The sequence below is a fragment of the Genypterus blacodes genome, unplaced genomic scaffold (assembly GCF_046128005.1).
Source record: "Genypterus blacodes isolate CSIRO-AG114 ecotype Tasmania unplaced genomic scaffold, CSIRO-AGI_Gbla_v1 ptg000133l_1, whole genome shotgun sequence".
Taxonomy (NCBI): Eukaryota; Metazoa; Chordata; class Actinopteri; order Ophidiiformes; family Ophidiidae; genus Genypterus; species Genypterus blacodes.
The window spans coordinates 3,022,501-3,036,855 of NW_027466935.1; the positions used below are offsets into that span (position 1 = coordinate 3,022,501).

Here is a 14,355-nt window from a genome sequence, read left to right on the forward strand (position 1 = left end):
CAAACCATGAATCAGTCTTAATACGCAAATCACACACACACGTAGTTATTACTCCAACCAGGCACACAGGAAATACAGGAAGCAGGCACACACACAGATCTAATCTCAAGACTGTGAAAAGGGTAAACAAAGCATCAATTCACCGCACAAACAAATCGTATGAAGCTTTAATCGACGCTAAGCTTTGGGAAAACACACCCATCATGCTTCAGCACCGGCCCTGCATAATATATGTATCATCATTCCTGCACTCAAAGTAGAAAATGTCCAACAACACAGATTTTGGACAGAGTGTGTGACACCTGGTTGACACATTTAACACCTAAAGGACACGGTGTTCTGTAGGGGAGCTCAGCTTCCAGCACTGGCAACAATATCACACATTCACTGCTCTATACAACATGTTTTTAAATGTATTCTGTATCCGATATAGCTGTCGTGACTGACAATAGACTGATAATAGATAATAATCCTCAGATCCAAATGAGAAGAAAGCATGATGTAATTTTTTTTTTTTCATCTGCGTTGAGAGGATTTGGCTTTACGCTTACATAATGTGAGCATCGAATCAGTTTGTGTTGCATGCATCATGAAAACACAGGCGACAGAGCGATAACACACCCCCAGTGTGAGGCCTCACACAGTCTGAGGAGGAGCCAGGAAGTCATTTAGTGTTTAAATCAACAAACAACCAGGGTTATTGTGTAGCACTGATTGATTGTGTGTGAGTCACGTTACAAACTGAAACCAAGAGACTACAATGTCCACATGCATGAAACCAGCCTGTCATCCAGACCATAATATACACTAGCTCAGTGGTTCTTAACCTGGATTGGATCGAACCCCAGGGGTTCGGTGAGTCATTCTCAGGGGTTCGGCAGGGGTCAAGACACAAACAGTATAGCCCGGTTCACACTAGCAATTGACTGCCCACAATTTGGCAACACGCAATTTTTCTTCGCCGTGTTAGATTACAAATGGTAAAAAATGGTTTCATCCCACCCTAGTAAATAAAACAACATCCATCTTTAATTTTTACAACGCTGTCAAATCCTATTCGTCTCCAGTTCAATTGTGTATGGATTGAGGATTATTGGAGAAAAACAAACATTGCAAAACTTATCAAAAACCTTTGACATTTGTTTTCTGTGTTTATGAGCCATGCTGAGTGCCAGAATGAGCTCAGTCGAACATGAAACATGGGGGCAAGTGTAGATGTAATCTTGACATGAAGCTCCACTATTCTGTCCATCAAAACCCAACAATCCAAGGATGCAAGACATTTTTAAGACTTGTTGTCTCGTTAGGGTTTGGGATATAGATGTACATATATGTGTGAATGCAAAAGCTACAAGTAGCAGGGCCCTCCCAGTGAGCAACAACTGTATGTGTGTGTTATGCTTTAAAGAGGGGTCACGCAGGTGGGACCACAGCTAGGCAATGGAGCAGAGAATAGTCAAGACAAAAGAGTGATAACAGACCACAGCTGTGCCTACGCAGGTAAATGTTGCAAGTTTAAAACCACCAGAATGCAGAATAACGGGAAATGAGAGCTAGGCCGATAACGCTCGCGACCGCGGCCCAACAGCCTCATATGGCCAGGGAAGTGAATGTGAGAATGTGGAGAAATACCAACAAAGAAGATATCCAGCATGGGTGAGACAGCCGCTCACGTTTAGTGTTGCGACAGCAGATGTCAACGCTGAATACCTCGACAAAAGCACAAAATCACAAAATCATTGAACTTCAGCAGAGCCAGCTTCAACAGCAACTCATCAGAACAACAACGCCCTCAACGTTTTGGTGTCACCAAATCGTACCTTACCCTCTTATTGCTGAGAAAGCCCTTGAGATAGTCACACCGTTTGTTACAATGTATCTTTGCGAGCAATCCTTTTCGAGGATGGCAGACATGAAAACTAAGAAAAGGAACAGACTTTGTTGCGCAAAATGATATGAGAGTGGCACTTCCCAAGGTGAAGTCGCGCATTTCTCAACTTGTATCTAAAAGGCAACAGCAAAAGTCACATTGATTTGCAGTAAATATTCATACAGTTATGGTTTTGTGTGAAATTCATGTTTTGTTGGTTTTCTTCTTTGAACACAGTGATTTTGTGTGCAACTGATAAAATATATACCTACGTTTTGAAGAAATCATATTTTATTTTTCTAATTACAAAGGGTTCGGTGAATGCACTGATGAAGCTTGCAGGGTTCAGTACCTCAGATAAGGTTAAGAACCACTGCACTAGATACAACAGTCAGTTTACTCTCTGCCGTCTCTACACACACTCTGTGACGCACTGGAGGATGTGGTGTGTGTGATGTGAGATGATGTGTGGCGTTAATCCCAACTGACCTCAGCACTGAAAGGCTTGATTCTGTTTATTGTCCTGTGCAGTGACCTGAGTGGCGTCTTTGTGCAATGAAGGTCCTGTGCCACTGGGAGGCCGCTGTGTTGTGTTGTGTAGTGTTGTAATATTTGATCAGTACATTGATAAATAATCTGTATTGCTTGTGTATTTGGAATTTCATAGCAAATTGTTGTTTTTGAAAAAGCCCCAGTGGCCCAATGGATAAGGCACTGGCCTTCTAAGCCAGGGATTGTGGGTTCGAGTCCCATCTGGGGTGACAACATAGCTTTGCGGTGGCAGTAGCATAGGGACTCGGCTTGGGAACCAGAGGGTCACCAGTTGAAGTCATGTAGGGACCAAGAATGTGGACTGGCAACCTGAGTTGCCTCAAGGGCACTGCTGAGGTGCCCTTGAGCAAGGCACTGGACACACAAACTGCTCAGCTGCTTTCTTCATGTTCCAGAGGCTTTTTCTCTCAAAATATTACAAATTTAGTCTAAAAATGTATCTTTTTAAAGTGTTTTCTGCCAATAGTGCTCCAATTAAGTACAAGTTCTCCCAAAACACACTAAGATACTGCAATGAGGTTGAGGAGTGAGGATTCCTTTACAACACTGTTAAAGATGCATTCATTGTTTTTCTTGATCATTATCACATACATAATTGGTATGTGTGCATTATTTCTGCTCTTCTTCTTCTTCTTCTTCTTCTTCAGACAATGTCCCTCTGTCACAGCAGCTCGTGCCTCACAATTGACTCATTCCTAGCAGTTTGGGAGGAATTCAAAACATGTCTGGCACTCCTCTTGACTCAGCACAGTCATGAATGTGGTGGACAGAGAGACGCGGCGGCTAAAATAAAACATCTCCGCTGATTGTTGTGACAGAGAAACGTCTCCGTGGTGACCTTTGATATGGCAAATTACATCATAAACGTGATTTGTCACAGCATGGGCGCTCAGAATCATTGACCAGACGTATGATTTGAACAGATATAAAGTCATATGCAGCAGGTGGAGTGTAACAAGATAAATTTGCAATGAATGATGTAGGCAGTTCCATAAATCATCGGGGTGGCACATGTATTGCAGTATGACAGTAATGGTGTGTGCTGCCTGCTCGGTGAACATTAACAACAGAGTCAATGATAATGTGAGATAATAGTGGCCAAACATGATTATGTGAGTTATACAGCCATAACCTGTGTTTATTGTTAAAGTTTTATTAGACAAAGTAAATAATTATACTTTAAAAACTCAGCCTAGGTAGCATCACTGTAAAACAGGGACAACAGTGAACCACTAGGGGGAAGTAGAGAGCCACAGGACAACAACAGTAAATCATTGTTAAATCCACATCCTTTCATCCTGCAGGAGTTTATCATTTATCAACACATAGAATGACATAATAAGCATAGATTAAAGAAACGGCAACACAGAAGTAGTAAGAAAACTCGTCTTTGGTAGAATGAGGTAGCACACAAAATCTGGAATTTCAGGAATTATACCATACATGTGTTAACGGTCCTGTCCTTGAAAAGCTCCGACTCTTATGTAATACCGGTCATCATAGGTAACTTATTACATTTGTGTTAAGCATGAGGCTTCTCTCTTTTCTGTGTTGTCACGGTGACAGAAGCCTGAATCGAAACAATGACTATTGGAAAAAGAGAAGTCCATTAGGGAGAGAAGGAAACATTCCCATTTCCTGTCTTCATGAGGAATAAGAGGATCGTTTAATCTAATGAGCGAGGAATTCTTAAAATCAAACCATGAATGATGCCAGAAAAGATTGATATCATTCCTGTGTGCAGTAATGAAATATGAGACAGTGTTAGGCTTAAGAAAATGAGATTAAGGTGAAATACGACATGTATTATTGTTTAATCTGATATGTTTGTGCCATGGAGTGTAAAAATAGGCAGTTATGTAATTTTTAGAAGGTTGCAGCAAACAGAGAACAGGTGAACATAACGTTCTCTGTGTGACTCCCAGACCAAACGATATGTTCTTGTTTGGTCTGGCAGTGACGTTCTGTACCAGATGCAAAATAAACCTTCAGAAGAACTTTGTTTTGATCTCACAAATATCTCAGTATAAGTAAGAGGCCTGACCATTTCCGAACAATCATCTCCAATTGTCTTGACGACATCCTATTTTCTTAGTTTTTGGTCATAAATTAGACACAACAAGATTGTTCTCTTAAACATAAAAGGAGTTTTCATGACATCAAACTAAAGGAGGTTATGGGTTTCTGCTGTGATGGTAGATAGTGAAGTTAATCAAGCGTAAAAGCCGTGGAAGAAAACGGCAACGCAGAGGAGGATGATGGCGTTGGCGTTGACTATGTTCCTCCATAGAGGCCTCTCTGAGGTGTCTGTGAGCTTCTCCTGCAGCTTGGCTTTCTCCTCTTCACTCAGCTTGGGTCCTTTCTTCTCATCCAGGCCACAGAAGCAAAGCAGTGCCTTCTTGCAGCAGCCTGGCTCCTCGGCAGGTTCTGGAGGAGGAGGAGGGAGATGTTGATGATGAGAGTGTACGCATTTGATTTGACATAAGGCTTTATATACTGTATACATGCAGATTACCCTCTGTGTCCATGGAGTCAGAATCTTGATCTTCAATCCAGTCATCTTGGGTTAGATCTATTCTCTTCTCCTGATTGTTCCTCAGGCTCCAGCACAATCGATACAACTGTGCAGACATGGACGCACGCATCAAAGTCGCTCATGTAAATTTGAACAAGCTATGTGCAACACTCAACATTTACATATCATGGTGGTAACATACGTGTTTGTCCTCAATGGGCTTGGTCATGAGTGAGACCCCCAGGATGATGATACAGGTTGCAACAAACAAGATGATAGCGAAGTAGAGGTAGTGAACCCCACAGATGATGGTGGGACAGTCACTGGGGCTGACACAGCTGCCTGTCCCATACGCAAACTCAGCAATCATCCTGGACAGGCCGATACACAAGCCAATAGTAAGGCCGTAAAATGCACCCTGAGGAAAGAGAGAGAAAGTCTGTCAGTCAGAAACAAGTGAAATTAAGAGAACAGTAACAGCAGATAAAGCAGAATTGGACACGGATCTGTTAAAGGGAATGTTTCCTCTGAGAGATGAAAGAACAATCTGAATCATTCTTCAGGGAAGGACAAAGGTCCAACACTCCATAGTTGAGATATGAAATAAACATAATGCATGAGGGGAGATAGTGTGTTTGATAAGAAGCCAGAGAAGGAGGGAAAGCTGCTGCTGGATAGTAAGAGTGTGAGTTTAGCAGATTAAAACACAAACACTGTGACAATGGGTTTGTCACTAGATTTCCTGAGTTCATGTCATTCAACTTATTTGGTCACTGAATCATGTGGGACTCAAAGCCATAAAAAGTGGCCTGACAGAACTTTGACCAATAAATGCAATAAAAGAATTAATATCGGCTCTCTGTTGTCAAAGTTATCTGTCAATCAATCTTGCAATAAACATTTTACAGGCGTTTTCGTGAGAATCATAAATTCAGGATAACCGCAGCTTTAAAAAGAGAGTAGAAGAAGAAGTATCAAAACTGTAGAAATGATCCACAGGGAGACTCACAGCCTCGTTGACTCGTTTGCAGAAGATTGCCAACATGAAAACGGCTGCAACAGGCGGCGCCAGGTAGCTGGTGATGGACTGGATGTAGTCAAAGAGCTGACCGCTCTGTGCCGACTGCACCACGGGGATCCATGCGATGCTCACGGCGATCAGGCCCAGGATGAACAGTCTGTGTACAAACATCAACATCAACATCAGATAACGCACGGATGGAGATCTGATCCTACACATTACGTCACATCTGCGTGTGCTGTTACCTGCCAGCGATCATGAGCTCCCTTTCGGTGGCAGAGCGACGAATCTTAGTGTAGATGTCCATTGTGAACAGAGTGCTGGCGCTGTTGAAGATGGAAGTGAGGGAGCTCATCAGAGAGGCCATCATCACAGACAACATGAGGCCGCGCAGACCTGGAATAGAGCCGTCATAAGAAATAATAAGGTCCAGATCATTTGATATTAGATGATGAGATGCGTACATGGGTTAGAAACACACCATCAGGCATGAGGTCCACTACCATTTTGGGATAAGCAATGTTGGAGCAGCCCACAGCGGCTCCACAGTACTTTTCACACTCCGCTGGGTCCACACAAGCCACTTCATCTGGAATACAGTCACATCAGGATGTTAGGAAACGTGTCGTTCCCACCGTGATGTGTTGCAGTGTAGCAGAGCTCACCGGTGTAGAGGATCCTGCTGATCATTCCCGGGAAGACCATGAGGAACATAGGCAGCAGCTTCAGGTAGCCACACAAGATACAACCGGCTTTGACGTGAGACAGATTCTTGGCTGAAAGGCAACGCTGGACGATCACCTACACAAAGCCACGCAGGAAGAGGGATGGAGGGGATGAGAGAGCGTTAGAGGAACAGAGAGGGGAAGGGCGGGAGACACTGGAGGGGTTTGTGTCTCTGGAATGACCATCATAGGCCAGGAAAGGAAACAAGACTGTGACTTAAAAGCTTTAGAGCAAAACGTATGTCATAAGATCACAACTCAGTCCAACAGTTATTCACAAATGATGCTGATTTGTTTCATAATCTCCTTGAACCTCAACACACTTTTGCCTGAGATCCTTTCTTGGCTTTTTTTTGGGCCATTAGTTTAAGGCTGCTCCCTCTTATCTTAGTGTCTCAGAGTGCATTAGGTCTAACAAAACAGCATGTCTGCCCTCCTGCAGCAGACCAGCTAAATGCAGCTGAGTGACTCTGACAGAAACAGATAAAGGCGTATAAGTGTGTGTACACAGATAGGCAGATTTTAGCTCTCTCTGTGTGTGTGTGTGTGTGTGTGTGTGTGTGTGTGTGTGTGAGAGAGCTGTGTGTTTATGGCCATCGATTGTTCCCGGTACTGTCAAAGCTGCCACTGATTTGTGTGAAGTAAACAGTCAGAGTCAGTAAAACCAAAATCCTAAGAGGGACTTTCTGTTCTTTGTGGGTAATCAGTGTCTTTTCACACTCATACTGAGACGGCCAAAAGCTTCTGAAGGACTTACTTGATCCGTGCACCAGTACCATGTAGCCTGAATGGTGAGTCCAAACACCAGGCCGGGCCACGGCAAGTCACCTGTTATCGCATTCCTGAAAATATGGAAAGAATCTGGCCGCGGCTCGTAGCAGCTTGCACTGTAGTTACCCGTCATGGATGGGACGGCATTCATGTAACGCTCCACAAAGTTGTCGTAACCTCCCACCTTATCGAAAGCTGAGGGTAGAAATTAGACGAAAGTAGGCTGATGTGTGATTGTAACTAAGACAAAAGAGTCAAACAATACAGAATTATGGATATTTAGAAGTTTCACACAACACACCAAAGCCCATTAGGATGAACGAGCCCACAACCATGATGACGGTCTGTAGGGTGTCTGTGTAGATCACAGCGGCCAATCCACCTGAAAGACACCAGATTATGACTCAAATAAAAAGTTTGACACCGGGACAGGATCATAGTAATATAACTCACTTCATCGTATTGGCTGCTTGACAAATTAAGCCTTCATTGTCGCAGTGTAGTGTTTTGCATGCGCTCTTTCACTGCTCATCCTCTTGCTAAGCTAAAGTTCAGGTGCAAACAGCAACAGAAGGCCGTCTGCTGCTTATCACAAGTCACGGGCAATTAACCGCAATAATATAGATATGAGAGAGAGAGAGAGCACGTCTTTACATTTGACTATGACCCCGAGGAGGTACGGTGCTGTTTCATCATGTATATAAGGCTCTTGCACCAGTTTATGAGGAAAACATTGATTGGAGTCGCTGCTATATCAGGAAAACAGGAAGTAAACACAGCGTTTGAGCCAGTTTTACAGACCTGTGACGGTGTACAGGGCTGTGATTGCGAGCAGTGCGATGACAGCGATGTAGATATTCAACCCGAGGGCCTGGTTGATGAAAATGGCACCAGAGAACATATCGGCCTGGGTGGGAGGAAGGGAGGAGGAGTGACAAGCAGTTGGTCATTATGGGCTCGGCAGTGATAATGAGGAAATCTGAAACGTGGTTGGCGGCTCAACTTACTGAGATCTTGGTGAAAACGTAGAGGAAGAGAGACAACACGGAGAGATAGACGCGGATGCGCTGTCCTCCAAACCTCTTCTTCAAGTACTCAGGCATGGTGACCACCTAAACACACTCAACACACACAAAGCTTTGTGTTAACATTTCTTCTTCTTCATCTGTTCTCTCATTCCTATTTTTGTGTATCAAACGTGTGGCCCGTGTGTTGTATTTACCCCAGCTTTGATGTAAATGGGCACAAAGAGCCATGCCAGTATGACCACGACTATAAGGGCCTGAAACACAAAAACAAACACGCACACACACACACACATACATAATGAATAACCAAAGACTTGAATAGGTATTTCCAAAGATGATTATCATCTATTATCATACTCGCTCCCTCTGGAAATAACAAATGATCCAGTAACCTACACACTTATCAACAAGCGGTGGCTGTGTCACAGGTTAAGAGTGCATTTGTGCAAGAAAGAGAGATAACAAATGAACCTGGCACATCACGCTTGACTTCTTACATTCCATTCAAATCCACCGATGGCGATTCCTGAAGCTGCAGCAGTGCCGGCTATTCCCACAAAGTGTCCGCTGCCAATATTACTAGCAAAGAGTGAAGCTCCTATCTGGGAAAAGCAAGAAGACATTTATGAGTAAAGTGCATGAATTGGAATGTTCATATTATTTTGGTTTGTTTTATAGACGTTTCTGCCAAACTTGTCAAATGAGACCTCAGCTAAACGAAACCATTGTCAATAGTCTGAGGGACAAGAACAGAAATGGATCACAAGACAATAAACTCTTGATGAATGAAATATGTGTATGGAACCTGAACGGACACAAAATGCATCCAGACGGACAGACAAACACCCAATCCATCATAATAACCAGCAAACAACAATTACGAGTTTCTATAGTCTCTGATAAAGTTCACATCCACAGATTGGAATAGGATAGAGTGTAATAATGATGAGCATTGTAATGAGTTCCTGTCTGATACCCACCGGCCACCACACCATGCTCCTCCCCGCCAGGAAGAAGCCGCCGACTGTGGCTCGGTTTGTCCGGACCATAGCCTGCCAATGGAAAAGGAAACATTTTTGGAAAATCCCTCACAATTGTCCCCCCACACTTGCAGTGCACGTACGTTGTTAATGATTAAATATAGATTTTACACCCTTACTAAGTGAACAAAAGAGGGAAAGACAGCGGTATGATCTATGAATACATTCTAACATTGCTACATTCTTATATATATATACTGTATATATATCAAAACATCTAAGGGTCGTGAGATTGCAAGATGTCCGTACTTTTCTGGAATTCTTCCTTATATATCATCTATATTCCCGAACTCAAACATACCACCTGTCTCTTTATGACCAGTTACTGTTATACTGGGTAAATGTCTTTTCTCTCTTGTTAACTATTCACAGGGACAAAAAAGCCATTTAAAGGATTCCAAGAACGTAAAGACAACAAGAGCAACTCACCCATACTCCAACAGCCAGGACAACCACAAAGTAAATAACAATAACTGATATGTCTGCTGCATTGTTGAGGGCCACAGAAGGTGGGTCGGTCGGTGCCGGGGTGCCGGTGGGCAATGCAGTGACCGTCTCGGCCATGTTTCTGAGAGGACTGAGCGGAGAAACGGAGCGCTACTGAAGTCAACCGTCCTTTGAATGGATTACCTGAGTAGGCAGCACTAATGTACCGTACCTTTGGTCGGACAAACCCTCTAGGTGTGTATGTGCAGCAAGGGTGTGTGTGTGTGTGTGTGTGTGTGTCTATGTGTGACAGAGAGAGGGTGGGGATGATGAGTGGCATGTAGGCAAACACAGAGAAAGTGTGTTTATCTTTGTAGGTATGCCAATGACTTTTGCTGGATGATGGATGTGGATGTGAGAAATAATACGTTCAAACCTTTTTAATAAATTATGTTGGTTAATTATCAACCAGCAAGGAGAGACTTGATGGGAAATAACTCTGAGTGAAGGACTTTTAGACAAACTGCTTCATCTGTGGTGTTTCAGTTCAATTCAAACATCATATGTACTGTGACTTCCCCTCAAATAGAGCAAAATACATCAAATAGCGCAATGATTAGGCTAATACAAGTTCAGTTTCAAGGTCGAAGATATTGTACACAGGCAATAGTTAATGATTTTGCTTTTTTTTTTAAATAACAGAAGGATATCTTCCCATACAGTTTCAATAGGTCACAACAAATGAGTTACTTGGAACAAATCTTGCCCTTATCGTTTGCCAACAAGGAAATACTCTCGACGGCAAACATAGAGCACTTTACCCCCATCAATCAGTTTGTTATTCTGTCATTAGCTCAGGGTTTATGGGTCTGTGATTAAGAATGAGGGTGGGATGCAGTGGTGCTGATTATCATCTCTCTTTATCTCATATTTACAAATTTAAGTTCTGAAGAAGTATAGGCATATTAATATTACTGACTCATACTCTTGATAAAAAAACAGCATGATGTTAATATACTTTTTATTATCACTTTATCATTGGTTGCTGATTATTTCCTCAAGTGACCATTTAAGGCATAGAAAAGTACCAGGAGCAACCACTGGGTGTCTCTACATGATAGCAGAACTGATCACAACAGGGATGAAGAGCACTACAGATGCTACATTTAGGTGTGGCACTCAGCTTTCATATTGAAAATCATGTTTTTCACTTGACAATCACAGTAAAATTACAATTATATACAGTACCTGGGCTACAAAGTATACATCTGGAAGCTTTATAAGAAGAATGGACACACACAGCAAAAATAGGAAATATATAGAATAACAGAAAAAATGAGGGATGAATGATTAAAAAAGAGAATATGCTTTCAAATTTACTTTCTAGAGATTAAATTATGATGTGTATGTATGTGTATGTATGATTATATGACTGTATCTAAAGCTGAAACATTAGTGTGATGTGTTCAGGTTCCACAATGATGAATCTTAACATATACTAAAGTGCCAAAAGCCTGTATGATGTGGGGATATGGCTGCTTAAAACCTCAAATGGGGACAATCAATATTTGGTTGAGTGAGGATCAATCAGTGGAATGAGGTCAGTCAGTGCCATGTGTGGATTAAGGTTTAGTCGCACTGGATGATTCCAGTACTGATTTTACACCCAGAAGGACAATTTGAAATGGTCTAGCATCTTTCTTTTGTTTGATCCTCCTATGACGTCTGAAATCTGAGCACAACCCCGCAGAGAGTCACTGCAGCTTGGTCAGTACAAACCCACCACCAAAGAAGATCACATCCCACTGCAGCAATGCCACAAACACACACAACTAATTGCTGCAAGAAATTGATCTCTCCTGAAAATCGCTGTAGTAGCTGTACAAGAGAGGGAACATATTGTAGCTGTCTGCTGGAAAACAGCAATGATTGATTGTCCAGCTTGTAAACAAAACCTAGCTTGTTATCTTCTGTGCAGATATCACGGAAGATTCAATAAATGCTGGCAGAGGCGGCATGGCCTGGACCGAGGACACACGCCTGCAGGCCCGGCATCAAGTATAATACACAATTGATGCTACAAAGACAGCATTTATCTCATGACGTTAACCGCAGTGGTGAGATACTTATAATTGGAAAACGTCAAATAAATATAAAACAAACAGCAGCAAAAGTGATGATATCTTTCTCAAGCGATTGCCTATTCTTTCCAAACAAATTGGCTATAAATTTACAGACGTCAACCAGCTTTCAGATCTAGACTATAGTTGCAAGCAGCATCTTTAATTGCATGAAACAACAGCGCTAGAAGGGGAAATCATTTCATAGTGTGGGATATGCTTTTAAACTATTTTTTAAAGGATATAATGGTTTGTTGACATTGATTTTCCCCCCTTAACGGGACCAATTGTTGGCAGAAATTGCACTGAGATTGAGGCTAAACCCATTCATGTACGACGCCGGAAGGAAGATAGATGCTAAAACTCCCTCTAATTTTATAAGGAAATGTTTAAATTACACAAAAATCCAGTGCCTGTATGTGCATTATCATTTGTTCATCAATGTTCATTTGTTTATGGCTTCTTTCTGATGTTCTCCTCTTCTGTCTCCACACTGATGTAGTGCCCATTCTCTGCTACATGTGGTGGTGATGTAACTCGGCAAATTCAAAATGCGGTCGTGTTTCCGTTGTAGACGCTCTGGATAGTGTTTCATAAATGGGCCTGTGGTGCAAGAGTGAAGAATTGTCTCTGCTGCGACACAATAATACAAACCACTTCAAAGGAAATATTACAATTGATAAATAAAACATTTGCTCGTGGTCCCCCATGCGTTCTTACATATATTAAAAACGGTAGATCTGGTAGCTTTCAGTGAGAAGTGAGTGTACATTCACCAGTGTGGGTAAGAATTCTGTCCCATACCCTCCCCCCCCCCAAAAAAAAAGTTTGTTACAATAATTACAGATATATATCAAGGACATTCTCTACCATCCAATTCTTCCACAGTGGAGCAGACTGAGTTCATTTGGACAGCAGCACAGTTCATGCAGTAGTTCAAGAGGTGTAATCACAACACCACCTCTGGGCACAGCTCCATATTGGGTAACAGAGGAGCATTGTAACCACAACTCATCACAAAGACAGAGGGGGCTTTACTCCTGGAGCTGATAATGTCTCACAGGGGGGGCAGACCAGGGTTAAGGGAGCTCTTTAGGACTATCGGCCTGATGGCTAGTTGAACAGAGGCTCCGGGGTGAGTCCGCTGTTGATCACACTGGTGTTCACACATGCATAACTGGGTGAGCTGGGACTCTGGGCCCCTTTTTAGGCCCACTGAGACATCCAGTTCCTCCTTCAACAACCAGTAACTCATCTCAACGGCAGAGGCTTGTGAGATTCTCTGGATATATGCCAGAGATGAACCAGGAATTCCAGTATCCATAACGACACGAGGCTTTCAGTCTACCAGTCCACCTATATGAGCAGCAGAGTTTCTGTATGACAAAAAAAACTCAGAGAGGACATTAAACCCATGGAATAACAACATGAGAAAAATATTAACACTTTAACACAATTTGCATTTTATAAAATAGTACATGAGCAATTGCAGGACACCTTTACCACAGGGTGGCAGAGTAGCACAGCCCTGCACAATGAGTGCAGCAGTGTTATGTGAGGAGTGAAGGAGCAAAAATGGAATAAAAACATTTCAACTTACATCTGTTTCAGTTAGAGCAAGATTTCCCTGACACACACACACAGACACAGACACAGACACAGGCACACACACACACACACACACACACACACACACACACACACACACACACAACGCAGCAGATTAAGTTTGACCAGACCCTAGACCAGGACCACATCCGGTTATGAAAGTTTTCCCTTTTATAGTTTTACATGACTGTCAACATGAGTATCAAAAATGTAATGTCTCTTCAATGAACTCTCCAGAGATTAATTGAAGTTATTCTCCAATGACCAATTGGCCATTGTCATTCTCACACACCCCGTCCAGCTCAGTTTTGTGTGAAGCAAAGGATCATGTTCTTGTGCACTGTGTGTCTTCTGTCTCCCCTTGTTACTTCAACCTCTTGACTTTTTCCTTTTTCCTGTGAGAACAATCAACACCTTTTCTGAGTTAAAGCAGCAACCCTTTAATCCCTTTCTCCTCCACTACCTCCTAGTGAAATCTTTTAATGAATGTATATGTATACAAATGTCATTTCAGTCTTTTTCAAGGCATGTCTCATCCCTACGCTGTGCTCAATTATCCTGTTTTTGCAGCTTAACGTTAACGATACCTGAAAACTCTTTGCTTCATATTCACAGATGCTCATTTGTAAGTGACTGATGATATAGATTAAGCCTAATTCACACACAAAGCGGAGTTCTT

At 42.4% G+C, this 14,355-nt stretch overlaps 2 protein-coding genes and 1 non-coding gene across 3 annotated transcripts in view; 2 read left to right on the forward strand and 1 right to left on the reverse strand.

Annotated features, from left to right (window-relative positions):
* Positions 1–14,355, forward strand: part of nnt (nicotinamide nucleotide transhydrogenase) — a 264,273-nt gene that overhangs the window by 172,056 nt on the left and 77,862 nt on the right. The gene's annotated exons all lie outside the window — the stretch shown is intronic.
* Positions 2,559–2,631, forward strand: trnar-ucu (transfer RNA arginine (anticodon UCU)). The gene has a single exon. It is a non-coding gene; the product is annotated as a tRNA-Arg (tRNA).
* slc5a1 (solute carrier family 5 member 1) lies at positions 3,555–10,165 on the reverse strand. Its single transcript, XM_076163768.1, has 15 exons — positions 9,952–10,165; positions 9,463–9,534; positions 8,980–9,084; positions 8,677–8,736; positions 8,462–8,566; positions 8,256–8,361; positions 7,756–7,836; positions 7,441–7,649; positions 6,624–6,759; positions 6,440–6,547; positions 6,204–6,354; positions 5,947–6,115; positions 5,140–5,355; positions 4,938–5,043; positions 3,555–4,849 (listed from the first exon to the last, which is right to left on the reverse strand). Exons 1-15 carry the CDS (start codon positions 10,084–10,086, stop codon positions 4,635–4,637), a joined length of 1,974 nt encoding a protein of 657 aa, XP_076019883.1. The 5' UTR covers positions 10,087–10,165; the 3' UTR covers positions 3,555–4,634.

What these genes read in the sequence shown, in the direction of transcription:
- slc5a1 (XM_076163768.1), bottom strand. Translation starts at nt 10,086, where the DNA reads ATGGCCGAGACGGTCACTGCATTGCCCACCGGCACCCCGGCACCGACC. An exon ending in TCGGTGGATTTGAATGGAAT is followed by an intron (nt 8,737 to 8,979) that starts GTAAGAAGTCAA and finishes TTTGTGTTTCAG; the next exon opens with GCCCTTATAGTCGTGGTCAT. An exon ending in GGTACTGGTGCACGGATCAA is followed by an intron (nt 6,760 to 7,440) that starts GTAAGTCCTTCA and finishes GGCTTTGTGTAG; the next exon opens with GTGATCGTCCAGCGTTGCCT.